General features: G+C 43.6%; 1 protein-coding gene and 1 long non-coding RNA gene across 2 annotated transcripts in view; one reads left to right on the forward strand and one right to left on the reverse strand.

The window, feature by feature from the left end:
* Positions 1-445: 445 nt before the first annotated feature.
* The window catches only part of LOC130356893 (uncharacterized), a 39,079-nt gene continuing 12,305 nt past the window's right edge, over positions 446-27,219 (reverse strand). The window contains exons 2-3 of the long non-coding RNA XR_008889028.1: positions 639-754; positions 446-543 (exon numbers count right to left, since the gene is read on the reverse strand). This is a non-coding gene — a long non-coding RNA (uncharacterized LOC130356893). The remainder of the gene's footprint in view (positions 544-638; positions 755-27,219) is intronic.
* PDGFRL (platelet derived growth factor receptor like) overlaps positions 8,810-27,219 on the forward strand; it is a 158,084-nt gene continuing 139,674 nt past the window's right edge. The window contains exon 1 of the mRNA XM_056559005.1: positions 8,810-9,032. Coding sequence (XP_056414980.1) covers positions 8,978-9,032 — 55 coding nt within the window. The 5' untranslated portion in view covers positions 8,810-8,977. The remainder of the gene's footprint in view (positions 9,033-27,219) is intronic.

The following is a 27,219-nucleotide window of genomic DNA, read 5'->3' on the forward strand; positions in this document are numbered from 1 at the left end:
GGAATTTTTGCAGCCACTTCTGCCACTGAAATCCTGATTCCGGCATCGGCAGAAAGAATAGACTTGTCTATTCTTTTTGCGCATTTGCTTAGAAATGCATTACTGTCTATGAGATGCCCATTTCCGAGCGGACCTAGCACCTGCCAGATTAGTCAAATGTGTGGAATGTCTGCACGTGTTTTCCATGCCGACATTCCACACATTTTACACCATGTGAACATGGCCTTATACTTAGATTTGTATTCATTCACAAAGGACCTTATGTATCACGTCTGTATAATAGAATGTTAAGCTTTGGAACAGTATGCGACCACTTGGATTAGTTGCAATAGAAAACCCAGCTACATTTTCATACAATATATCAGGCAACATTGTTTTCTTTTCTTTCTTTTTTTATTTCTTCCAATGTATTGTGTACAGTGTTAGGATAGTGTTGTATTTTTACCTGTCAAAATATGAGCTACTTCAATGTTGTTTTCTTTCCTTTGTTGTAATATGTGCTTTATAAAAGTTGATTCTCTCCTCTTTCTGTATTTTTCCTTTCTATAAAATGAAAGAGTAAATAATCTATTTGGTTTTGTAAGAGTCTTCTTATGTAGCAGTCTGGGGGTTATACACAAGCTGATGTCAGGCATTACCGTTGTGCATGGATATCGCATTAAAGTTGTACTGTATGTCGCATTTGGAGTTCCAGATGTAGAATCATATTTCAGTATGAAGTGTAAATTAAAATCTGTCCGTAACATATTTGACCCTAAGAAAAGCACAAAAATACTGTGAAAAAACATTATGAAAAACACGTTCAAATGCGATGGCCCAGATTTGTCATTCTGATTTGCCAATAGAATTCATTTTACCAGAGTAATTTGAGAAGTAAAAGCTAAGTTGTGATTGGTTGTTGTTGGAAAATTAGACAGTATTTATGCTCAGACAGAGTGATTCTGTGGTGACCCATGGTGTAGTGGTGTAGGTGGTGGGGCCAGATGGTATTAACCCCTGGGGCAGGATGTTGTTAACCCCTAGTGTTTGTGACGCCAGGATGTGGTTGTATGGTCTAGGGCACTGCCAACAACCAACCCAGAAACGGCATATATTAGATGAGAGTCCAAATCAGGTTTTGATGCAACTGGTACTAGGCAGTATAACATTTCTTACAGATGGCCAACTTCCACAGAGGTGACTGGGACACAGGGAACCTCTCAGGCTTGCTTGGACTTGTAGTGATAATAATGATGATGCAGGCCACTGTACTACTGTTATGACTTTGGTAGGGACAGTAGAGACTTGACTTGTAGACATAGATGAGACTTACAGATTAGATGTGGCTGCAGACTTTACTGGACTGAATTTGTACAGGACTTGTGCTTGCTTACTGTCCAGGAAGTGAAGAGCAGGAACTAAAGCTTGGTCAGTAACATTTGGTCACCTTGGATTACCTATAGGAAATTCTAACCATTCCCTAAAACCTTAAATCGGGCCTTTCCCCATAGACAAAAGATTCATTATACCCTAAATAAGACAAACATATGGCAGGGTAAAGATTGCAGCCTCACAATAAAATATAGAATGGGGCCACATTCAATATTCAATTATATTCAATGTTCAATTATCTATAGTGATCACTACCTGCAACTTATGTCTGCAAGCAACTTGAGCCCCTTAGATGTTAAGCCACATAGAAGCTACTATCTACTCTAGAAGTTACATCCATGAGAGCTAGGATGTCAGACAAGCAGGAGATAAGCAGCAGGAGTATGGTCACATGAATACATGTAAGACTTCTCTGGTCATCATTTGAAGACTTGTCGGGGGTACAATAGAAATACACAGGACAACATTATTTAGAATCGCAAAAACAAATACATCGTCAACAAACATTTCACATAATATTGTAAGTGGGCAAGTGATGCATCCATATATAAGACATTACTAAAAACATCTCCATGCGGACATGCATCTGCACTATGTATGAGTATGCCACAAACACAAGAGAATTAAAGGGAATAAAAGCACATCTGGCAGCAGAGCATTTATGTAATCCTAGTTAACCCCTTTCAAAATTGATTCCATATTACATTAACATTCTCCAAAGATTATGAAAAGACTGTATTTCTTAGAGACAGTGCCACGCTGAAATAACTGGGCCCAGGACGGAGAAAATAACTGAGACTGCCCCACACCATTTATATTAAACTCTGTATCCATAGGTCGCATTAATAAAGCTGGGTTCACATATGTCCGGCGTCCGGCATAGTTTCCCTCCAGTGCACAACGGAGGTAAACTGATGATAGAACTGATCCTATTCATTTGAATGGGACAGTTCACAATCATCCAGTGTCTCAATTTTGGTTGGACACGCCTCACGGCATCAGACAGAGGAACAGTGGCGTTGCGACCCGGGTGCGTGGGGTGTGGCCCGCACCGGGTGACACCAACCTAATGGGGTGACACCAAGACGCTCCGCAGCACCCACCCCCCCTCCCCAGCTACACCGACACCCCCCATCTGTGCCCGACCGGCCTCCCATCCGTCAGCCCCCCCCCCCCGCCTTCACCTGCGCTGTGTGTGCGGTGCGCCCGGCCGTCAGCAGCAATACCCCCTCCCCCCCTTTTCACCTGCACTGTGCGCCCGTCCGTCATCACACCCCCCCCCCTCACCTTCACCAGCACTGTGCCTGGCCTCCGCTCCCACGTCTGCACCGGCCTGACGTCACACCACATGGCCGCGCAGGAGGACGTCAGTTACGTCAGTCGCAGGGCGCCCGGTGAGAAGGATCGCGTGTGTGTGTGACTGTGTCTGTGTGACTCTGTGTGTGTGTATGTGACTGTATGTGTGTGACTGTGTGTATGTGACTGTGTTTGTGTGTGTATGTGACTGTGTGTGTGACTGTGTGACTCTGTGTGTGTGACTGTGTTTGTTTGTGTGACTCTCTGAGTGTGTGTGTGATTGTGTGTGTGTTTGTGCGACTCTATGTGTTTGTGTGACTATGTGTGTGTGTGACTGTGTGACTCTGTGTGTGACTGTGACAGTGTGTGTCTGTCTGTGAGTGTGTGTCTCTCTGACTGTGTGTGTGTGTGTTTGTGTGTGTGTCTCTCTGTGTTGTATGTGTTTTTTGTGTGTGTGTGTGTGTGGGGGGGGGGGGGGGTGTTGAACCAGCGATCTAATGTGGGGAGACTTTGACCCATTGTGGGGAACCTGCAAGGGAACCTGTGGCCTAATGTGGGGAAACTACTACCAAATGTGGGGAGTCTATGCTACCTAATGTGGGGAGTCTATGCTACCTAATGTGGGGAATCTGTGCTACCAAATGTGGGGAGTCTATGCTACCTTATGTGGGGAGTCTATGCTACCTAATGTGGGGAATCTGTGCTACCTAATGTGGGGAAATTGCTACCTAATGTGGGGTAACTGGTACCTACCTAATCTGGGGGAACTGGTACCAAATGTGGGGAATCTATGCTGCCTAATGTGGGGAAAAGATGCTACCTAATGTGGGGAAACTGCTACCTACCTAATGTGGGGGAACTGCTGCCTACCTAATGTGGGGGAACTGCTGCCTACCTAATGCTCCCCCCCTGGCAGTAGCACCCTCATTATCCACCAGCAACACCCCCCCCCAGCAGCAGCACCTCCATCAGCAGATCCTGATGGTGGATGATGGCGGTGCTCCTGCCAGTAGGATGATCCTGCGGATGGATGATGGGGGTGATACTTCCAGGGGGGATGGCCAGTAGCACCCCCATCATCCACTAGCAACACCACCAATACCCCACTCCCGTGGTAATAGCATCAGCTAACGGATGTTCAGCGGTGTTACTGCGGTTGTGGTATTATATTCAGAGGGTGCACTGTATGGCAACGTTACATTCAGAGGGCGCAGTTTGTGGTAGTATTATATTCAGAGGGCGCAGTGGGTGGTAGTATTATATTCAGAGGGCGCAGTTTGTGGTAGTATTATTAGAGATGAGCGAACTTACAGTAAATTTGATTCGTCACGAACTTCTCGGCTCGGCAGTTGATGACTTATCCTGCGTAAATTAGTTCAGCCTTCAGGTGCTCCGGTGGGCTGGAAAAGGTGGATACATTCCTAGGAAAGAGTCTCCTAGGACTGTATCCACTTTTTCCAGCCCACAGGAGCACCTGAAAGCTGAACTAATTTATGCAGGAAAAGTCATCAACTGGCGAGCTGAGAAGTTCGTGATGAGTTGAATTTACTGTAGTTCGCTCATCTCTAAGTATTATATTCAGAGGGCGCAGTGGGTGGTAGTATTATATTCAGAGGCTACAGTATGTGGCGGTATTATATTCAGGGGTACAGTATGTGGCAGATTTATATTCAGGGGTACAGTATGTGGCAGATTTTTATTCAGAGGGTACGGTATGTGGCAGATGTATATTCAGAGGGCGCAGTTTGTGGTAGTATTATATTCAGAGGGTACGGTATGTGGCAGATTTATATTCCAAGGGCGCAGTTTGTGGTAGTATTATATTCAGAGGGCGCAGTGGGTGGTAGTATTATATTCAGAGGGTACAGTATGTGGTAGTATTATATTCAGTGGGTACAGTGTGTGGGGGTATTATATTCAGGGGTACAGTATGTGGCAGATTTATATTCAGAGGGTACAGTATGTGGCAGATTTATATTCAGGGGTACAGTATGTGGCAGATTTATTTTCAGAGGGTACAGTATGTGGAAGATTTATATTCAGTGGGTACAGTATGTGGCAGATTTATGTTCAGAGGGCACAGTGTGTGGTAGTATTATATTCAGAGGGCACAGTGGGTGGTAGTATTATATTCAGTGGGTACAGTGTGTGGCGGTATTATATTCAGGGGTACAGTATGTGGCAGATTTATATTCAGAGTGTACAGTATGTGTTGGTATATTCAGAATGTACAGTGTGTGGTAGTATTATATTCAGTGGGTATGGTGTATGGAAGGTTTATAATCAAAGAGTATAGTATATAGTAGTATTATATTTAGAGGATACAGTGTCTGGCAGGTTTATAATAATACTTGTTTTCATATAGAGGATGAGAATGCGCTGACATAGTGAGGAGACATCTGGGCGTCAAATTCTACAGACAGAAGTTTTATCTGGAACAAGTCCTGGTGGTATGTACCATCTGAATTAGGTAAGGGAAGACTATAGAAAAGACGTCACCTGTAATCACTGATATCATTGTGTATTCTCCTCACTATAGAGAAGACGTCACCTGTAATCACTGATATCATTGTGTATTCTCCTAACTATAGAGAAGACGTCACCTGTAGTCACTGATATCATTGTGTATTCTCCTCACTATAGAGAAGACGTCACCTGTAGTCACTGATATCATTGTACATTCTCCTCACGATAGAGAAGACGTCACCTGTAGTCACTGATATCATTGTGTATTCTCCTCACTATAGAGCAGACGTCACCTGTAGTCACTGATATCATTGTGTATTCTCCTCACTATAGAGAAGACGTCACCTGTAGTCACTGATATCATTGTACATTCTCCTCACTATAGAGAAGACGTCACCTGTAGTCACTGATATCATTGTACATTCTCCTCACTATGTCCTATGTCAGAGCTGTAGTCACTTGTCAGTTCTACAGTTAGGTCAGTGAAACTACAACTCCCAGCATAACCTCACCACTGCTCAAAGGGGTACTCTACTGGAAAACATTTTTTTATCAACTGGTGCTACAAAGTTAAACAGATTTGTAAATTACTTCTATTTAAAAATCTTAATCCTTCCAGTACTTATTAGCTGCTGTATAAGTGATTCACAGGAAGTTATTTTCTTTTTTAATTTCTTTTCTGTCTGACCACAGTGCTCTGTGCTGACACCTCTGTCCATGTCAAGAACTGTCCATAGTAGGAGCAAATCCCCATAGCAAACCTGTCCTGCTCTGGACAGTTCCTGACATGGACAGAGGTGTCAGCAAATAGCACTGTGGTCAGACTGGAAAGAACTACACAACTTCCTGTGGAGCATACACCAGCTTATAAGTACTGTAAGGATTAAGATTTTAGATAGAAGTAATTTAAAAATCTGTTTAACTTTCTGGCACCAGTTGATATAAAAGTAAATGTTTTCCAGTGGAGTGCCCCTTTAAGTAATTCTGGGAGCTGTATATTTAAATGGTGAAAACTTCTTTAACACTTTCCCATTCTGTGGCGACAACAGTGATGTCTGTCACAACAGGCTAAAAACTTACTGGGGGGAGGGGGTAGGTATGGGGGTGACACCATTTTCTACCGCACCGGGTGACACCAACCCTAGCAACGCCACTGCAGAGGAATACTGCTTGCTGGTTTGTTTCTGGATGCTGGATGCCATACAACTGATGACAACTGATGCATGTTTAGGCTGAGTACACCTATGCCGGACATATGTAAACCCAGCCTATCAGGTCATGGTAAGCCTAAAGTAACAATGTGCATCAGTTGTCAACAGTTGTATGGCATCTGGCATACCCTGTCCCCTGTTGTATGGCAAGCTGCTGTGGCGGCCCAGTACGGGATGGTGTTTTCCCGTACCTTCCCTGCCCTGTCAGGCAGTGTCCCTCAGTGTTCCCAGGGCCCCCTGCAGTTGTTTCCCCTATGTAAATAGGTTATGTATTATATTACCTTTAATAAATGTACCATGTGATTGATACCCAGAAGGTACTAGTGACCAGCTGACCCCAAAGGTGACCTATGGGCTCCCTGCTAGTCTCCCCCATATAAGCCCTGGCTGGAGCTAGCCTCGCTCTTTTTGAGCTCTGTTCTCTCTTTGTGCTGAGGTCCAGTCAAGTCGTGCTTACAGTGTGTATCCAGAGCAGTGGAGGCCACAAGTCAAGTCCTGCAGCCTCAAGTCAAGTCCTGCAGCCTCAAGTCAAGTTCTGCAGCCACAAGTCCAGTCCTGCAGCCTCAAGTCAAGTGCAAGTAAGCTGAAGTCACTGTCCTGTCAATCAAGTCAAGTCTTCTGTCCACTCAGCATGGCCTGCACTAAATTCTCCTGTCTACTACAAGTCCCAGCAAACCTGCGAGGTTTCTGTGTCACTGGTCACCTCCTTGGGCCCTGGCTGTACTGCATAGACTGTACAAACTGTATACCCTCAGTAAAGTCTGTAACTTGGCGTTGGTGTCTTCATTGCCCCCGTGCCTAACCCAGGATCCAGCGGTATACCTTCGGGTGGTTAAGGCTAAACCACGCCCTGGAGTCATGAACACAAGGGGTTAATACCATCTGCCCCTAGGGTAACAACATCTGCCCTGCACCTCACACCCCACCACCACCACACTGCGTTCCCTTGTCTGGTGCTGTACAGCATGTCCAACCATCTGGCGTCAAAACTGAGACACTGGATGATCGTGAACTGTCTCATTCAAATTAATGTGATCAGTTTTAGCATCAGTTTCCCTCCAGTGCACGCCAGAGGGCAACTATGCTGAGCGCCGGATATGTTTGCACCCAGCCTAAGTGATCTTCTCTGGTGTCAACTTCAGATGATGTTTTCCAATATTAGGCTGGGTTTCCACACAGGTTTTTTTTCTGGTATTTTTTGGAATACTGCCACTGCCTTTTTTGAGCCAAAGCCAGAAGTGTTTTCAAAAGTAATGGGAAATATAAAGTAAGGACTTATACTTCTCCTTATTACGGGATCCACTCCTGGTTTTGGCTCTAAAACTGCACTGGCAGTTTTCCAAAAAACACCAGAAAAAAAACTGTGTGGAAAGCTAGCCTTAAAACTCTGGCCCAAATAGAGACTGAGATCCAGCATCATGTGAGAACCTATAACATTATGGTTCCATGACAAAACCTAGTCCCAATATGGTATCCTCTGGTCCAGGAATGTGCCATTCTAACTGGTTTCAGTTTTATCAGATTTATTAAAAGAGAACTATCATGCAGGACAACTTATCCCCTATCCTTATCCCCTATCCTCCATGTACCTCTAATGGAGAGCCCAAAATACCGGAACTCTGTATCTCCAGATCTCCCATATAGATACATGGAGGGTTGGCCACTGCTTTGTGTGGGGGGTCGATACACCCCATTCTTGGGGACTGCCAGGGTGCCGTGCAGGAGATTGCAGGGGGTCCCATTGGTTGGACCCCCTGCAATCAGACACTTATCCCCTATCCTTTGGGTAGGGGATAAGTTGTCCTGCATGAAAGTTCTCCTTTGGTGCGAACTTAAAGGGGTACTCAGCCCCTAGACATCTTATCCCCTATCCAAAGGATAGGAGATAAGATGTCAGATCGCCGGGGTCCCGCCGCTGGGGACCCCCGCAATATAGCAAGCAGCACCCACCTGTAACTGCTTCCGGGAGTGCTGGAGGTTCTCTGACTAATTACTCCCGACCACGGGAGGGAACGGAAGATCGTGACTTCACAACTCCACCCCATGTGACGTCACGCCACGCCCCCTCAATGCAAGTCTATGGGAGGGGGCGTGACGGCCGTCACGATCTTCTGTCCCCGTGGTTGGGAGGAATTAGCCAGAGAACCTACAGTGCTTCCGGAAGCAGTTACAGGTGGGTGCTGCTTGCCATATTGCGGGGGTCCCCAGCGGGGGGACCCCGGCGATCTGACATCTTATCCCCTATCCTTTGGATAGGGGATAAGATGTCTAGGGGCAGAGTACCCCTTTAAACTTTCACAATAAATGCCAAATGTCAAATTACAAGATCCATAAACAAATATTCCTTTAGTGCCGCATGCTCTCCACATTTGGTTACATTCTGTAACATAACCAGCAGAGAGCAGGCAAGTTTCGCAAAGTTTCGATTTTTTTTTTTTCTTTTCCAGTATTTCTTGAAACTTGATCCTTCAGAAGGTTCTCTTCATGCTTTGGAAAATACAAATCAGCAGTCCACATTCCTAGCAGCCTTTTTTACATCATCCTTTTACTGACAGCAAGCTGGGACTTTGCTCTTTATACATAACGTCTTGGGGGTAAAACTCAATTGGGGGGACCCCAAGTTACTTGGAAAAATGAAATTTTGGGTCATTTTTACTCTGATTCTTGCCCACGAAGCTCTACAAAATGGTGAGTTATTTAACTCTCTTGAGTGTCAGGTCCTTGAGCACCTTGTAGCCAAGCGGCGCAGTCTTGAGGAGCTCCCAGCCCCTGGGACTTTAGATATTGCTGCCAGAAAGCTATAATATGTATGCATGAAATTACTGGAATCGCCACTGCTGACTTTGTCTAAGTGTATACAGGATACTTATATAGTAAGATACATTTTTTACTGTGACACAGGATTATACAGGGCTTGTTCTAGATATACCAAAACTGTTTAAAATTATATATATATATTTCATTTTTTCCTGATAGTCCTTGACTAGGTCCTTGCAGGCAGCAGAGAATCCATTTCAGTACACCTGTCATATATACTGTCACTCATGTGTTTGCTTTACTATAAGGTTATTTACAGTCTTTTATAAGGAAAAGTTCCCTGATTTAAAGGTTTTATTCACACAATCGTTCTAAGTGATAGAATAGCAATTCCAGACACGTATACACACAATGATATTGTCTAACTCAGTGTTTTCTATACAGAGTGTCTCCAGCTGTTGCAAAACTACAACTACCAGTATGCCCGGACAGCCTTTGGCTGTCCGGGCATGCTGGAAGTTGTAGTTTTGCAACAGCTGGAGACTCAATATTTATAAAACACTGGTTTAAATCATTTCCAAAAATGCATTGTTTGCTATTTACCAACGTGAAATGTCAATTATTGAGTGAATGATTCATGTTATGATTCCACAATGTCAGAACACCCAATGATTATTTTGACATTTGCATAAATATGTATTTTGCCTAATGATCGCTTGTTGTTCAGTCGCTGTAACTAAAGTAGCGGTTCCGCACACCACTGCTGCATCAAAAAAAACTGTGGAAGAACGACTAATTTAATATAAGTGTTGGTAATATTGTTATACCCGCTCATATGATGATCTGACTTGGCATGCTTTATGTCAGTGGAGACACCCTGTGGTAAAGGTGGCATACATGGCATACTGTTTTAGAATGCATTTAAAGTAATATTTGTAAATAGGGTGATACAATGTTATCTGGTGACTCTTACCCATACAATTGATTTTTTGTTAGGAACCCATTTAAACCCCTGAAAATATCAATCCTTGTGCTTGCGAAGTTTTTCTGTTGATCCTGCCGATGCCTGACGAAGAGATCTAAGGCCATGTTTACCCAGGGGAATTTCCGAGCGGAATGCCGTGGGAATATTCCACTCGGAAATTCCGCTGCAGCAGAGTCTCATTCATTTCAATGGTATTCCGCAGCCCCGTGCACACGGATGTTGCAGCCGCCGAAATCCCGATTCTGCATCCGCAGAAAAAATAGTCATGTCTATTCTTTGTGCGGATTCTGCTTGGAAATGCTTTGCCATCTATGAGAAGGCGCATTTCTGAGCTGTCCTAGCGCCCACCGAAACATTCAAATTTGCGGAACGTCTGCCCATGTTTTCCAAGTGGACGTTCCGCACATTTTCAGCCATGGGAACATGGCCAAAGAAGTTTTGAAAGCTTGCTGTTTAACCCAATTTCTTTTATTTTCCCTAGCCATTAGGGTACGTTCACATTAGCGGATTTCCAGCGCATATTATGCTGCGGATCCGGCGCTAAAGGACTGCTGTATGCTGCCTTTAACCCCTTAAGTACCGGAGGGTTTTCCGTTTTTGCATTTTCGTTTTTTGCTCCTTGCCTTTAGAAAATCATAACTCTTTCAATTTTGCACCTAAAAATCCATATGATGGCTTATTTTTTGCGCCACCAATTCTACTTTGTAATGACGTCAGTCATTTTGCCCAAAAATCTACAGTGAAACAGAAAAAAAAATCATTGTGCGACAAAATTTAAAAAAAAAACGCAGTTTTGTAACTTTTGGGGGCTTCTGTTTCTACATAGTACATTTTTTGGTAAAAATGACACCTTATCTTTATTTTGTAGGTCCATACGAATAAAATGATACCCTACTTATATAGATTTTATTTTGTCGGACTTCTGGAAAAAATCATAACTACATGCAGGAAAATTAATACGTTTAAAATTGTCATCTTCTGACCCCTATAACTTTTTTATTTTTCCGTGTATGGGGCGGTATGAGGGCTAATTTTTTGCGCCGTGATCTGAAGTTTTTAACGGTACCATTTTTGCATTGATAGGACATATTGACCAAAAATGCACTATTTTGGATTCTGGAATTTTTTTGCGCGCACGCCATTGACCGAGCGGTTTAATTAATGATATATTTTTATAATTCGGACATTTCCGCACGCGGTGATAAAAATTTTATTTTTATTTACACTGTGTTTTTTTTTTTTTGGAAAAGGGGGGTGATTCAAACTTTTAATAGGGGAGGAGTTAAATGATCTTTATTCACTTTTTTTTTCACTTTTTTTTTGCAGTGTTATAGCTCCCATAGGGGGCTATAACACTGCACACACTGATCTTCATCATTGATCACTGGTTTCTCATAAGAAACCAGTGATCAACGATTCTGCCGCATGACTGCTCAGGCCTGGATCTCAGGCACTGAGCAGTCATTCGGCGATCGGACAGCGAGGAGGCAGGTAGGGGCCCTCCCGCTATCCTCTCAGCTGTTCGGGATGCCGCGATTAGCCGCGGCTATCCCGAACAGCCCGACTGAGCTAGCCGGCCACTTTCGGTTTCACTTTTAGCCGCTCAGCTCTGAGCGCGCGGCTAAAGGGTTAATAGCGCGCGGCGCCGCGATCGGCGCTGCGCGCTATTAGAGGCGGGTCCCGGCTTCACTATTACGCCGGGCCCGCCGCGATATGACGCGGGGTTACTGTGTAACCCCGCGTTATATCAGGAGAGCAGGACCATCCTTAAGGGGTTAAAGGTGCCTGCAATACGCCGCTACAAGCAGACACAATCGCTGCGCATGCGGCCACTCCCCCTACTCTATGAGCTAGGCCGAGAGCTGCCACGATATGCGAGTATACTGCGCATGCGCACGGCAACTCGCTCATCGCAGTGTGTCTGCTTGTAGCGGTGTATTGCCGCTCCGAGCAGGCATCTGTAAAGGCAGCATACAGCGGACCTTCAGCGGCAGATCTGCAGCGTAATTTGCGTTGGGGATACGCTCATGTGAACTTACCCTTATACTGTATTGTAACAGCAAAATTATCATTTGACGTTTTTCTAAATTGAGGAAATATCATTATATTGGAGATCCTCTTACCTGTCTGTTTGATATGTATTCTCCTATGATCAGACTTTTGCCCAGAAGTGGCACAGCATGTCCATTGTTTCTATTTTACACACTATGGCCAGCATTTATCATTGTGTTTAGCCTTTTTTTTTTTGCCTATATTTGGTGCTATTTTGGCTAAGTGTCCTTTTTTGCACCTTTTGGTTTACACATTTCTGCTGATTTTGAGGTATAATCAACTGATTTTGACAATACTGATGATATGGAAGGGTTTCATGAACTGCGCCTTTTTGTGAAAAGACCCAAAAAAAAGGCGCAAAGCCGCCGAAAATTTCAGAAAATGTATACCTGCACAAAATGTATCATATTGCTCTGTGACCATTTAATAAATTTGGTGCTCCTATACATTACCGTATTTATCGGCGTATAACACGCACTGGCGTATAACACGCACTCCCATTTTAACAGGGAAATTTAAGTAAAAAGAATAGAATGTAAAATAAATGACTTGGACTAAATGCCACATCATCCCCCCAACTTCATTTTCTTCTGCACCTCAGTTTGGACCTGTCCCCTCCAGTGCCACATCATTCCTTCCCTTTTATCAGTCCCTGTACCACATTTACCCCTCTCATCGCCATCCCCCATGTCTCATCATCCCCCCATGTCTCATCATTTCCCCCTGTCATAGAGCACCACTAGCCATACAGACATTAAGCATTTAGTGCCTCCCCCCACCATCATTTCCCCCTGTCTCATCATGTCCCCCATCATTCCCCCCCTCATCATCCCCCCCACCCTGTCTCATCATGTCCCCCATCATTCCCCCCTCATCATCCCCCCACCCTGTCTCATCATGTCCCCCATCATTCCCCCCTCATCATCCCCCCCCACCCTGTCTCATCATGCCCCCCCATCATACCCCCCTCATCATCCCCCCACCCTGTCTCATCATGTCCCCCCGTCATTCCCCCCTCATCATCCCCCCTCCCTGTCTCATCATGTCCCTCATCATTCCCCCCTCATTCCCCCCCTCATCATTTCCCCCTGTCTCATCATTCCCCCATCATGTTCCTCCTATGGCATCCAGTGGTCTTCAACCTGCGGACCTCCAGATGTTGCAAAACTACAACTCCCAGCATGCCCGGACAGCCAACTGCTGTCCGGGCATGCTGGGAGTTGTAGTTTTGCAACATCTGGAGGTCCGCAGGTTGAAGACTACTCTACCCCTTTCCTTACCTGTCTGCACTTCGGCTGTCTTGCGGGGTCAGTGAAGCAGATGAGTGACGTCCTCTCCCGGCTTCTCTGTGCGGCATCAGGGATGTCACTTTTCGGCGGCGACTACAGGAAATGAAGTGATGCCACACAGAGAAGCCGGCAGAGGACGTAACTCATCTGCTTCACTGACCCTCCGCCTGACCTGACCTGCTGAAGCGCAGACAGGTAAGGAAAATAAACAAAACTATAAAAAGCAGGGAAAGGGGGAAGGATGAGGGAGGGGGGGACGTTCTCCCGCACTAATCACAGGTACTGGTGGATAGTGCGGGAGACACTGATTAAAAGGTAGCACAGATCCGGGCAAGGTAGGGCTCATTTTAATCAGCGTCACCCGCACTATCCACCACAGTTCGGGAGAAAACAAGTGACAGTGCGGGGAGGAGACGCTGCTGGTCACTGATTTAAAGTGGCTGCGGCCGTGCTGTTAATACTTAACAAGCAGACGCTGCTGCGGCCGCTTTAAATCAGTGACCAGAAGACTTATCGGCGTATAACACGCAGGCAGACTTTTTGTTTTGCCTTAAATTTTCGTTTTAAAAGTGTGTGTTATACGCCGATAAATACGGTACCTATTATTAAAAGTGTAGAAAAATGCTTCACTTACACCTACAATGATGAATGCCCCCAAATATCTCTCCAGTTGAAAACCCCTGAATTAGAACATGACACCCTGACAGCATTGGGGGTATGTATGAAGGATTTTACATAGTTTTTTTTTTTTTCTTTACTGTGATTTGTCGCAATGTTACTTTTTGAAACAATCAGTTGCTCCAAACAGTTTAGGACATTATCACTGATTTGACAGTGTAAGTCGTGATTTCAGTTGAAATCATGCCTTGGTGTGAAATTAGTCAATTGCGACTTTTTGTTTTGGCGCAATTTTGGGCGCAATCATGCTTGTTAAGTTGCAAACTTACACCAAGAAAAAAATTACAGGGAAAGTAGCTACATCAATAGAAGGTAGAACATCCAAACACTGACCAACCAAAGTGTGTTACAAATGTTTGTTAACATTAAAATATTTTGTGTTTCCTCCAACAAATAATAACGTAGCAGTTACACAAAGACATTGTTTTTTTTTCTTATATCCTTTAGGAACGTCACATAACTGTGATTTTTTTATATAAATTTTTAAACATACAAAAAGGACCTAGCTGTGTAAGATTTACCTTTGTGAACCTGGCAAAATTCAAAGTTCATAGTGCTGATACACAGCCTGAAATGTTTGCCTGGAATTCTGGGGCAGGAGTCTGCGCCTTTTGTAGGGCTGTATTTGTGCCAAAATTACAAACAACAATTGATCATTTTGGCGCAACTACGCTCCATTTGACGAAAAAAAAAAAAAAAAACATAAAATCACACATTGCAACACCATTATTGATACATACCCCCATTGTCCCCACATCCGCTGTAATGACATATACACCCCGAGCAAAGTTCAGTGAGATCAGCTTGGCTAGGTCCAGTTTAAAATGCCAGTCCAGTTTTGTCTTAGCCTTTCACCAGAGGAAATAGAGCAGTATGCATATGCATGCAGTGTTTTTGACGGAATTTGTATGGAGCCTCCACACAGGTGTAAACACAACCTTAGGCCTAGTTTTTCTGACACTGAGCTCTGAATTTCCTACATACAGATGAAAACAAAATGTAGCTGCCTGCAGAGACCACTAGAAGAAACGTAGTTTCTTGCATGTTGTACATATGTTGAACCAAACAGTAAAACAGTATGGAGTAAACTTCTTCGCTCACTTTACTGGTTGCTAAAGGAAGTCATAATTCAAAGGAAACTATTATGATTAAAGTTAAGACCAATCTGTAGGCAACATGTCATATAGCAGGAGAAGCCGGGCAGATTAGTGTACAGATCTGAGGGAAAAGATTCAGTATACTATTGCTATTTATTCATTTAAACCTCTATTCTTCCTAATTTTAGGAGTCCATTTGGTGTTTCTATTTAATGATTGACAACCTTCCCTGTATACAGTAAACGTGCATAAAGATATCGGACCGCCTACTGGACTCCTAAACATAGGCTTTAAATAAATGAATGACACGCTATCCTAAATCATGTCCCACAAAAAATATACATTTAATCTGTTCAGCTCTTCCTGCTGTATGACATGGTACTCACAGATTGAACTTCGATTTCAATAAACTGTATCTCTGTGAAGGGGATTTAATCTCAGTAGCAGAAAAAAAGAACTCTAACTACTTAAATGGGAATCTGTCAGCTGTATGTGCTGCTAACAGATGCAGACACTATTGGATAGTTGTTATAGTAGAAAAGCAAACTGATCCTTTCCTGGAGATGAATGTTTGTTGGCAAATTTATAAAATAACCTTTTTTTATTTCCCACCCAAGTGTCTCGGAGGTGGGGCCAAGCTGATCAAGTGCCACATCCTGTCATGTCTCCTTACATCACCTCCTAGCCCCTCCTTGACTTGATGTAAAGTGCCCTGTATGTCAATCTAGGAAAGGCTAGAAGGTGAGGGTGAGTAATGAGCATTGCCAAGTTGTGACATTTGATCAGCTTGGCCCCACCTCCTTGACACTTGGATGACAAATAAAAAGTGATTTTATAAATTGGCCAACAACCATCAGGTACGGATGCTTTTTTACCATAACAACTATCTAATAGTGTCTGCAGCTCTTAGCAGCAAATACACAAGACAGATTCCATTTAAACTTTATACTTTATCTGAACAGAATGTTTGACCAAAAAATGTCATGTTAGTAAAGGCAACCTGCCATCACTTTCATGACACCAGAACCCTATAGCCAAACAGCGAAAGATCTATCAAGTCTGGTGGGGGAAGAGAACTTATTTTCGTACCATCTGTGACATTCTTACATCACTGCTGCAATGATGGTCAGTACTGATATATGAATGCTATAGCCAAGTATTGGCCATAGCGATGGTGTTAGTATGTATGGAACTTGACCTCTGCAGCCCTGGTTTGCCTGCAACAGTCAAATCCTAGTGCTGTAATTATGTAAACACTTGGGTGGCTGGAAAATTTAGGGATGAGTATGGGTTTATTTCTTACAAAAGCAGGTTCCATCATTTACTTTTTAAAAGTTATTTATTTGACTATGCTAAAGGGGCTGTAAAGATGGTCTCGTAATTCCTCTGTGATCTTGCCTCAATGTTAATTTTAACAGCATACAAAATTATTGTTGTCTCAGGTTTTCCCAGTGCGGCCCAAGACATTACATCACTAGTCAGGTGTTCAGAGGGAGCATGTCTATGCTTCAATAGATAGAGCGACCGCTTGGTGGTAGGGAGATCATTCTGCAAGACTTGCAGTTTTGCAACAGCTGGAGGCAGCCAGGTCAGAAAACACTGATCTATTGCATGGAAGGGATTACAGGTGTGTTTCAATGGGTGGGGTGGCTGATGTGTGTGAGGAAAAAAGTGACCACACAGTTAAAAACAAGGAATCAGGGGACTTGTAGTTTCAGGGAATGAACTCCAACAGGAAATAGCCAATTCACAAAAAGATAGCCTCAGCATTATAGTAATCTCTCAACATAGCTATTTAGCCCAAAGACAAGCACAGATCCTTCCTAAGCATGTCCATTACTGTCTGGAAGGTTCGTACTATAATCACCTTATGGTGGATAACCCCTATAAAGGGGTTGGCTACCTTTAATATTTTTCTTTTTAATAAAACACTGCAGTGAGTATAATGTGTTATAATGTGTCATTCTCTCACAGAGCTCCACTTGGTCCCCTGCCCCTTTATGAGGTCGGGCTGATCATCATAGATACATGGCTGCCTATGAAGCATGTGATGATACACGTTAAAGTGCCTTCTCCATAACAGTACACTGAGCACAGGCGTAGTGAAGAAGGAAAGGTGATGTGTATCGACACATGCTCCTCCATATGCAGCCACGTATGGACGATTAGCCGCCCGGCTACATACAGGGGCAGGGGACGGGTGTGAGCAGAGCTCTCTGATGAGACAGAACAAGGCCACAAAGAAGGCTCACAGTATCCTTATAATCACAGCAGTGTTTTATTTGTAGTTTAACTTGTTAAAGATGGCCAACCCCTTCAAGGAATTTTGTACAGTGTACAGTGGTGTGAAATTCTCTTGTGAGTGGACGATTAAGATCTTGCTGATGAGAGACATCTCTGTCAGCCCTTAGTATTGGACAGCCTTATATATACGTAGTGGAAATCCATGACAATCATTGCTTTATCACATGCATTGAGCTTGGCTCTCAGTTTTAGCAGACAGCAATAGAGGCTGGAATGGTGGTCTATCCTCTTCGGCAACTATCCCTGCTTATGTCTCAGATGCAATAATAGCCAGAGATTGGTCTGGAGACATGTGGGCACTACCATGAAGGGGCCTTCACAAGGGTATGTAACACTGGTCCTACTTCAGGAATTATTGTGTGGGGTGGAATAACGTATCGTAACGGCATTTCAGGTAACTATCAGATCAGCATCACATTGATTTGGTCATGGAAGCTGTGAGATGGCTATTTCTCTGTAGTTTCACGGGAGTAATTTTTTTAACAAAACAGTGCCATACCTCATGTTGCTCATGCTACTGTGAGTAGCCTATATAGCTGAAATCTGCTACCATGGCCTGCAGCATCTCTGGACGTGTCTCCCATCATCCACATTCGGGACGTCATTGGTTGACAAGTGCATTCAGCATGGCAGAACATTCCTCAGATAAGAACAATTAGTAACCTCACTAATAGCAGGCCAAGGCATATAGGTACATGTATATCTGTACTTGGTGCTCGAATTCGATACTGAATAAATCAAGATGTTCTAAATATCGATCCTGTGATTTCCATAATTCCACAATTTTTCTTTTTGTTGTTGCAATTTCATTGTTGAAGAGTGTATGAAGTACTGGGAGTATCCTTTCGATAGGGGATTAGATGTTTGTGGTGTCCTGTACCGTATGGTATACCATACCTTGTATGGTGGTCCCCAAAGTCAGAGTTACTTCTTTCCAGTAGGGTCCTCCTGGTGGGATGGCCCCTAGTGACCTCTTCCTTCTATAATTTTGTGATGTTTATATGTATATTTTATTGTGTATATAGTGTCGCAGGACCTTAAGTCATGTGATTAATGTTAATTCTATTAAGGTATGTTAAAGGACCTTCCTAGGTCACGTGTGTGGTCACATGTCTAGACCATAATTCCTTGTAAAGTGATTGACAAATGGTATGGACCAATGAGCTCAGGCCAGCCCCTGCCCATATAAGGGAGCTGCCAGCCAATCCTCGCTCTCTTGGGTTCCGGACTAGCAGAGAGTAGAGATCTGTGCAACTTTCAAAGACAAGACCAGGCCGAAGCCTGATAATATCAAACCGTGAGTTATAATACAACTCCCCGCTAAAGTCCGCGTGACTGCTGGACCTAAACTCAATCCCCTTAATCCAGCAGAACAGCGCATATAAATCTCCTGAGCTTAAAACTCACAAGGTCCCAACCAACTGTCAGGATCCTCATAGACTCTGATTGTATAAAGACTGTTCCTGTTTAATTCTGCATAAGACCTGCAGTAAAACTTCCGACAGTTTTCTGAAACCTCCGGTTGTGGATATTCATTTATTATACCTCCCTATAGCTCTTGGGATGGGTGGCGATAGGACAAGCATATACAGAGGAGCCCTCATCCTGGTGTCACGACAGTTAAGGGTTAAACCAGCACCCTTTAGTTACTGCACAGCTACACCCCATATACCCTACACCCCCACAAGCTTACCAAATGTTTTTACCCGGAATACCCCTTTAATGTGTTCTTCCCCATTTAGAGGTACATGTTCTTCATAAATAGCATAGTAGCTTAGACGTAGACAAGTTTCTAAGTTTGTGACAACTTTAAAAAGTTGCATTTGATAAATCACCACCCACTGCAAAAAGCTAAAAAGCTAACCATGCTACACTACATTCAAGTTGTTTTCTAGAATGAGTCTAGACGAGTTGCGTGAAAATTTTTCAGTTTTTTTACCCATTGCGCAAAAAAATTGACATTTTCTCATTTCCCCAAAATGTTTGAATTCTGACAATAGAGATTTCTGGTGTCTGATTTGCTACATAAACTACGATTACTTTTAAATGGAATATAGTCAGATATATTAGTCAATGGACACCTAAACATAAGGTTTGGAATCCAAAGGGGAACATCACTTTAAAGCAGCTGTTCACAGATGACCACCTATATCTAGATAGTATAAGAAAAGGTTAAAGCGCTAAATATTTATATCTGTAATAACACACAAATGAATATTATATGCTTATTTGCAGACTTTGACTTTGAAGGATTTGGCTTTTGATGCATTATGAGACTAAACAAATGTTGAAAATGATGAATTCACTTTCTTCAGTGTTTGGTGTTGGAATAATAACACATGGTTTTCATATACAAAGACAAGAGGAATATTGCTTGTGTTTGTATACAAGCGTGCACATTTTCCCTGCATCTGTGTTATACAGGCAGATCCTTATCCTTGTATTGTTAGGAAATAAGTTTTATAATTTTCTGGAGAATGATGCACTACTATGTAAGAGAACAAAACAAGCAGCAGAGAAGAATTCGGCAATTATTTGATATTGTTATTTTATAAAATTGATCAATACATGTGAACAATCTGCTGTGCACAGATATGTATAACCAAATTATGTAAAATACCGTAAAAGAGGGATCCTACTAACTTATGCAAAAAAGCCATTTCCCAGCAGGATACAGACAAGCCGCAATGTTATATAGAGGAGGTCTGCCCAGTTGCAAAATACTGATGGACATTCAGTCACATGTCTACCATTCAGGGGAGGGGGCTCCATAGCACATAGGTAGGAATGGACGGGATGCCACCTAAAGTGCTTTTGCATATAGACACCAATTGAAAATGACAAAATGTAGTGTGGTCCAAACTTAATGACCCAGACTCCAGATTCAGAAAGGAGATTCAGAAAGTGAAAGAGAGGAAGAGGAAATGTGACAACTTCCTCTACAAGATACAGTAAGGCTGCGTCCACACAACCATTTAGACCCGTCCTGTTCAAAAATAAAAACAGATGTAAAAAAAAAAAAAGGACAATAATGGATGCAAATGGATGTTAACCGTTTGCATTTGTTTGGCTCTGTTATTGTTCAGTTAATAAACCAAAAAAATATATATTTTTTGTTGTTCTGAGCATGTCCAGAAGTAAAAATGGATCAAAATACGGATTGAAAAAACGGATGCAAACTGATGACATTAAAGGCTCATCTGTTTTCCATAGACTTCAATGTTAAATTTACTGTATCCCTTTTTTTCTTCAGTTTTTTTTTGACGGGAGAAAAAATACTGCATGCACCATCTTTTCTCCCGTAAAAAAAAAAAAACGGAAATGAGCGCAGACGGGTGCAAAAGGATGTAAAAGGATTGTAAAAAAAATCCCATTGACATCAATGGGATTATTTTACAACCATTTGTAATCTGTTTACAAGCAGCAACAACGGAACCTAAAAGAGGGGGGGGGGGATAACAGGGACAGACGGCTGTGTGAATGCATCCTAATCCGAGAACGGTTTAGACGCCGAAGCACATAGATGCAAATATATTGCGACTTCCATGATTTGGCTCCTATACAGTATGGTAGATACTTGTTCTTAAGCAAATCCAAAAGTTTATTCTGTTTATCCCTTTCCCATTCATTCTAATAGCATGTACTTGTGATTCTGTCGAGTAAAAAATACAGGCCAGGTCTTTTGACAGCTTTTGGTAGTGGGCAGTCTGAGGCACTGAAGCAGGGATTTTTTTATATAACATTTTGTGTGTGTGTGGAGCAATGCTCTTTGAGTTTTTTTTTTTCTTGTTTTCAAGAAAGAATCCTTGTTTCATAGGATAAAAAACTGCCATGAAAGGATGAACTTGGTCTACTTAGATGAGCCCTACTTTCAAAACATCCATCCGTAGATATCAGAGGACCAGGGTGTGCCAAAAAAACACTACCCACAACACTAACCTGCCTATACGCCTATACTGTTGGCCCCTGTCAGGAGGGGTTTACCTATTCATACTGTGTTCCAAATAATGAAAACAAGTTGTATAAGGCTGGGTTCACATCACATTTTTACCATTACGGGACCGCATACGGCTGGGGGGAGCTAAAACCTTGAACTCCCTGATCCCTGCCATATGCTGCCCCTATGTAATTAATTTCAATGAGCCGACCGGAGTGAAACGCTGACTCCGTTTGTCAAATTTTTGCCCCATATGCGGTTCTCCCACCGCACTTAAAACCGTTGTCGACCAAGGTTTGAGGTCCGGTGGAAAACCGCATACGGGGCAAAAATGAGCTGACCGGAGTCAGCGTTTCACTCCGGTCGGCTCATTGAAATGAATTACATACGGGCAGCATATGGCAGGGATACGGGAGCACAATGTTTTAGCTCCCCCCAGCCATATGTGGTCCCGTATTGGTAAAAACGTGATGTAAACCCTGCCTAAGTCCCCAGGATACCCTTATCACTGGATGTTTTATCTTGAACATGCTCTGTATACATTGCATGAGAAAACCCCACATGGTTTATAGAAGTGCAATATGGCACTGCGAATGACACTATAATAAGGTCTAAATGGGTGGCTCTGTAATGATGAACACTGGCTAGCTCTTTTAGGGTGGCACTATAACATTTACTGTACAGAATGTTGCATATGCCAACCTACCTTTTTATATTTTATGTTGTGTTCATGGTATGTTAGCTGCAATAGTAGCTATTTTGTTGTGTGCCAGTTTAGGCATAATTTACTGTTATAAGTTATTTCTTAACAGACATATAGGAGAGATGTATTATTTGCGTGGAAATTTGTGCAATTTTTCTTTTCATTTGCACAGTTGTTCTGGAGGTGTTTTAGCATCCAATTTAGAAATGATGCACACAAAAGAAATTGTGTTATTTTTTAAAGAATGCACAACGGGGTAAAAGACATACAAAAACAAACTTCCTACATTTAACATCACCAAAGGGTGAAGTAAACTTTTTTCCGCATATGATAAATTTAACAAATCTATCTGTACACACTAAACCACACCACCTTCGTGCAAAAATTAAAAGCACTAAAACAATCATAAGACACACGGTCATTCAAGCTGCAAAACCACTTAAAACATGCCCAAAATAAGTGTAAAAACAAAGATAAATGCCCCCATAGATTTGAATAGGCACATTTGTGGAAAAAGTTATTAATTTTGGGATACATCATGGACCAACAGTACTGAAAAACTAAGTGGATATTGCCTTTTTATTCAATACTGTATGCCAGTGTTTCCCAACCAGGCTGTCTCCAACTGTTGCAAAACTACAACTCCCAGCATGCCCAGACAGCCGTTGGATGTCCAGGCATGCTGGGAGCTGTAATTTTGAAACAGCTGGAGGCACCCTGGCTGGGAAACACTGCTGTATGCAGTCAATGGCACTGATAAGCAACTGTACACACCAAGGCGTTGCATTGAAAGCAAACAGTGACTAGTGCATAATATGTACAGTTTTACCATGTAATAGATAAATCTGAGACATGGATGGTTAGAATTAGAGATGAGCGAATTGAATCTGACGAATCCAATAAAAAAGGAAAAAATGAATTTCATGAAAAATTTGATCTGCAAGAATGCAAATATCATTCCGATTCTATCGCACAAATCGCTTCATTCAACTCAATTTTGTTTGGTCCAGGCTCCAGGGCATCTAAAATGGTGGATCCACATGTGAGGACATGGGACAAGGAATCCTGGGAAGGCAGGAACAAGGGTCGGCGGGATGACCCTGAATCACATGCAGGATGCAGCCTATCTGCAGCCAGTCACCCCTATGATGTCACAGCCATATATAATCGGCAGCCATATTCCGGCTAGTCACTTCATCCATTCACTGCAGAGAGATAAGACAGACAGCACTGTGTGTTGCACAGAAAAGCTTATTTCAGTGGCAGCCATATTCCGGCTAGTCACTTCATCCATTCACTGCTGAGAGATAAGACAGACAGCACTGTGTGTTGCACAGAAAAGCTTATTCCAGCGGCATTTCACCTCCTAGTCACATCAGCGTTCTGGTGGACAGAGAGCAGTGCGTTTTCATAGAAAATAATTTTTACTGCAGCGATCCACCTCCCAGTCACTTTCTACAGCATTGTATTACAGAGAGGGGCAGAGAGCTTTCTGTTGCCTCATAGTATGAACAAGCTGGTTCAGCTGGAGAAACATAAGGAGAGGAGGGAGGAAAAAGTTTTTACCACAACTCTGAGTCTTTGTTCCACAACTTTTTTAGCGCAATTATGTGTCTTTGTTCCACAACAAATTGTCTGCTGGTTATACTAGTCTGTAGACGGTATAATACATACCCAGCAGTCCATTCTTAATAGTCTTTGAGAGAGAAAGTGCAATTTTGGGTTTAGTACACAGCTGTGTGCTGCAGCACTGTTGTGTACTGCTGGTGTTGTGCACAAAATACTTATTTAAGCGTACTGTAGCGCATTTTTCTGGTCCAGGCAAAGGCAATCACCGGCTGGTGTTTTAATCAAATGCATTTTTCTGCCCTCATAAGTGTATACCACATACCTTCATCTAAGTGGTGTATTATTTTGTGCCTGTTAAACTCTCAAAGTAATCACCAGCTGATGTTTTACTTAAATACTTTTTTAAGCATACTGTAGCGCATTTCTCTGCTCTCATAAGTGCATACCACACACCTACATCTAAGTAGTGTACTATTTTGTACCTGTTTATCTGTTAAGGGGCTAGATACTGTGAAAGGCCAGGCAAAATTGCTCACCGGCTGGTGTTGTACTCAAATACTTTTTTTAAGCATACTGTAGCACATTTTTCTGCCCTCATAAGTGCATACCACATACTAACATCTAAGTGGTGTATTATTTTGTACCTGTTAAACTCTCCAGGGCCTAGATACTGTGAAAGTCCAGGCAAAAGTTATAACCCGCTGGTGTTGTACTCAAATACTTTTTTAAGCAGACTGTAGCACATTTTTCTGCCCTCATAAGTGCATACCACATACCTACATCTAAGTGGTGTATTATTTTGCTCCTGTTACAGCCAAAAGTACACACCTGCTACTGTTCTACACAAATACTGTTAAGCATAGTGGAGTGCATTCTACTGCCCTCATTAGTGCATACCACATACGTTCCTCTAATGGGTGTACTATTTTGTTCCTGTTAAAGACTTAAGGGCCTAGTTACTGTAAAAGGCCAGCCAAAAGTACACTCCTGCTGCTGTTCTAGACAAATACTGTTTTAAGCGTAGTGAAGCATATTGTACTCCCCTCATATACACACTATGTCATGCAGAAAAGGGCCAGGAAGTGCACAGAGGAGTGGCAGAGGCCTAAATTCATCAGGCGCAGGCAGAGGTCGCAGCAGACTAGGGGCGAGTGGCAGCAGGAGTTGCAGCAAGAGGCCTGATCTCCCGGTATCAGCTAGCGGTCGTGTCTAGACCAGCAACCCATCTGCAGTCATTGATTGGTTATCACGGTCATCCACTTCATCACAAGTGACATCTGATACCCCCAGTCAACAGTCGGTGGGTTCCTCAGACACAACCCTCAGTTGGCATGGCCCGGGAACAGTCCCTGTCCTCACATTGCCTCTGTCCTATGCTGTTCCCTCCCCCAAAGAAGTATCTTATGCTGTGGGTTCAGCTCCACTATTCAGTGAGGATGAGCTAATAGAGGACCGTCAGCAGCTACTGCCCAGCCAAGAAGTGGAGGAGACATCCGCTGCTTCCTCTGCTAGGCAGGCAAGTAGTGATGAGGAGAGTGGCAAGGGAGGTGGTGTTGCCAGCATTCAGGGTTCTGAAGCAGACACTGTTGAAGAACCTGAGGAAAACATCAGTGATGTGCAGACACTTGTTGATGATGATGAAGCCGATCGCAATTGGGAGCCGGATGCAGAAGAGGCTTCATCATCATCAGGATAACAGGTTTCCCATAAGGCAGCTGCAGAGTCAGCAAGATGGTAGCATGGTTGGCAGTCAGCATGGTGGTAGAAGTGGAAATTCTGGAGCTAAACGTGCCTACTTTGCGGCAGCCTACCTTCCCAGGAGGTAGTGGAACAGGGGTTCCTGGAGACGGCAGCAGTAGCAGTCAATTAGTGTGGACTGTTGGTGGGAAAATCAGTTACTCGGCGGTGTGGCAGTTTTTCATCAACCATCCAGGGGAGGTTAACATAGCAACATGCAAGATGTGCTGGCAGAAGGTGAAGCGAGGCTAGGGTCCCAATGTAGGGACCATGGCCCTGCGTCAACATATGCTGCGCCACCATAAAGCGGCCTGGAAGAACCGTGGCTCCGATGTGGTGTCCAGCCTGCTGCATTACCCATTGGCACGCCGCTCCCTCTTTAAGCAAGCCAAGGCTCCACCACCTCAGCCAAAGGGAGCTGTGTGTCGTACCCTCCTTCTGTTGCTACAGATGCTCCTGCTCCCCTTACTTTTAGTCAGTCATTCCGCCAGCATCCATCAGCGAAGCCATGTCCAAGAGACAGCAGTATGCGCCCACTCATCCAATATCACAGAAGCTGAATGTGCTCCTGTCCAAGTTGCTGGTGCTGCAGTCCCTCCCTATTCAAGCGGTGGACTCTGCACCTTTCAAAGAACTGATGGCTTGTGCCGAGCCGAGGGAGTCCCAAGCCGTCATTTCTTTGCGAAGAAGGCAGTACCAGACCTGCACAATTTTGTGGAAGAGAAGGTGGGCCAGTCCTTGATCCTGTCGGTGTGTACCAAAGTGCACGGCAGCATTGACATCTGGAGCTGTAACTATGGTAAGGGACAATACATGTCCTTTACGGACCACTGGGTGAATGTGGTTCCTTCACAGCCACAACAGCAACTTGGACAGGTCACGCCGCTTCTTCCTCCACGCTCTCAGGCCGTTGGTCCTGTGACAGTGTGAAACTCCGCCTCCTCATCCTCCACCGTGTCCTCAACCTCCACTGCACGGAGAAGTCTCAGTGCCCCTTCAGCATACCAGGTGTGCAGGGCACGCCGGTGTCACGCTGTTCTTCACATGGTTTGCTGCCTTGGCGAATGGAGTCACACAGGGGAGGAACTGCTAAAAGTAATTCATAAAGAAATTGGAGCATGGCTTACTCTACAAGAACTGGAAATGGGAACCATGGTGACTGACAAGGGGAAGAACATCTTGTCTCTGCTGTGACAAGGAAGGCTGAGCAATGCGCCCTGCATGGCACACGTGTTCAATCTGGTTGTCAAGTGGTTCCTAAAGTGTTCTCCCCATTTGCAAGACATCCTTACAATGGGAAAGAAACTTTGCATGCACTTCAGCCACTCGCAAACTGCAAAGCACAGCCTTCTTGAGCTGCAGCGTCAGAACGGTATCCCCCAACATAGTCTGATTTGCGACATTGCCACACGTTGGAATTCTACCCTCCATATGTTGGACCGACTATACGTACAGAGAAAAGCCATCACTGATTTCTTGATGATCCAAGTGGATAGGGGTACTCCCCTGTATAACTTCAATTTTAACCAATATATAAATGAGAAAAAACAACAGGAGGTGCGACCCTAGTGAGGACCGTTTGAATAAGGTGAAGGAAATAACGCAAAGATGGGTTCTTACCCCTAGGTGTTGCGCTCAGAGCACAACACCTACAGTAGCGTCTATATGCAGGAAATCGAGGGAAACCGCTGCCACGAGGAACCTGATGAAGATCCCGGTTCGGGATCGAAACGCGTTGCTAATAAAGAAGTTTATTTCCATCTCCGG

The sequence above is a fragment of the Hyla sarda genome, chromosome 1 (assembly GCF_029499605.1).
Source record: "Hyla sarda isolate aHylSar1 chromosome 1, aHylSar1.hap1, whole genome shotgun sequence".
In the NCBI taxonomy this organism is placed as follows: Eukaryota; Metazoa; Chordata; class Amphibia; order Anura; family Hylidae; genus Hyla; species Hyla sarda.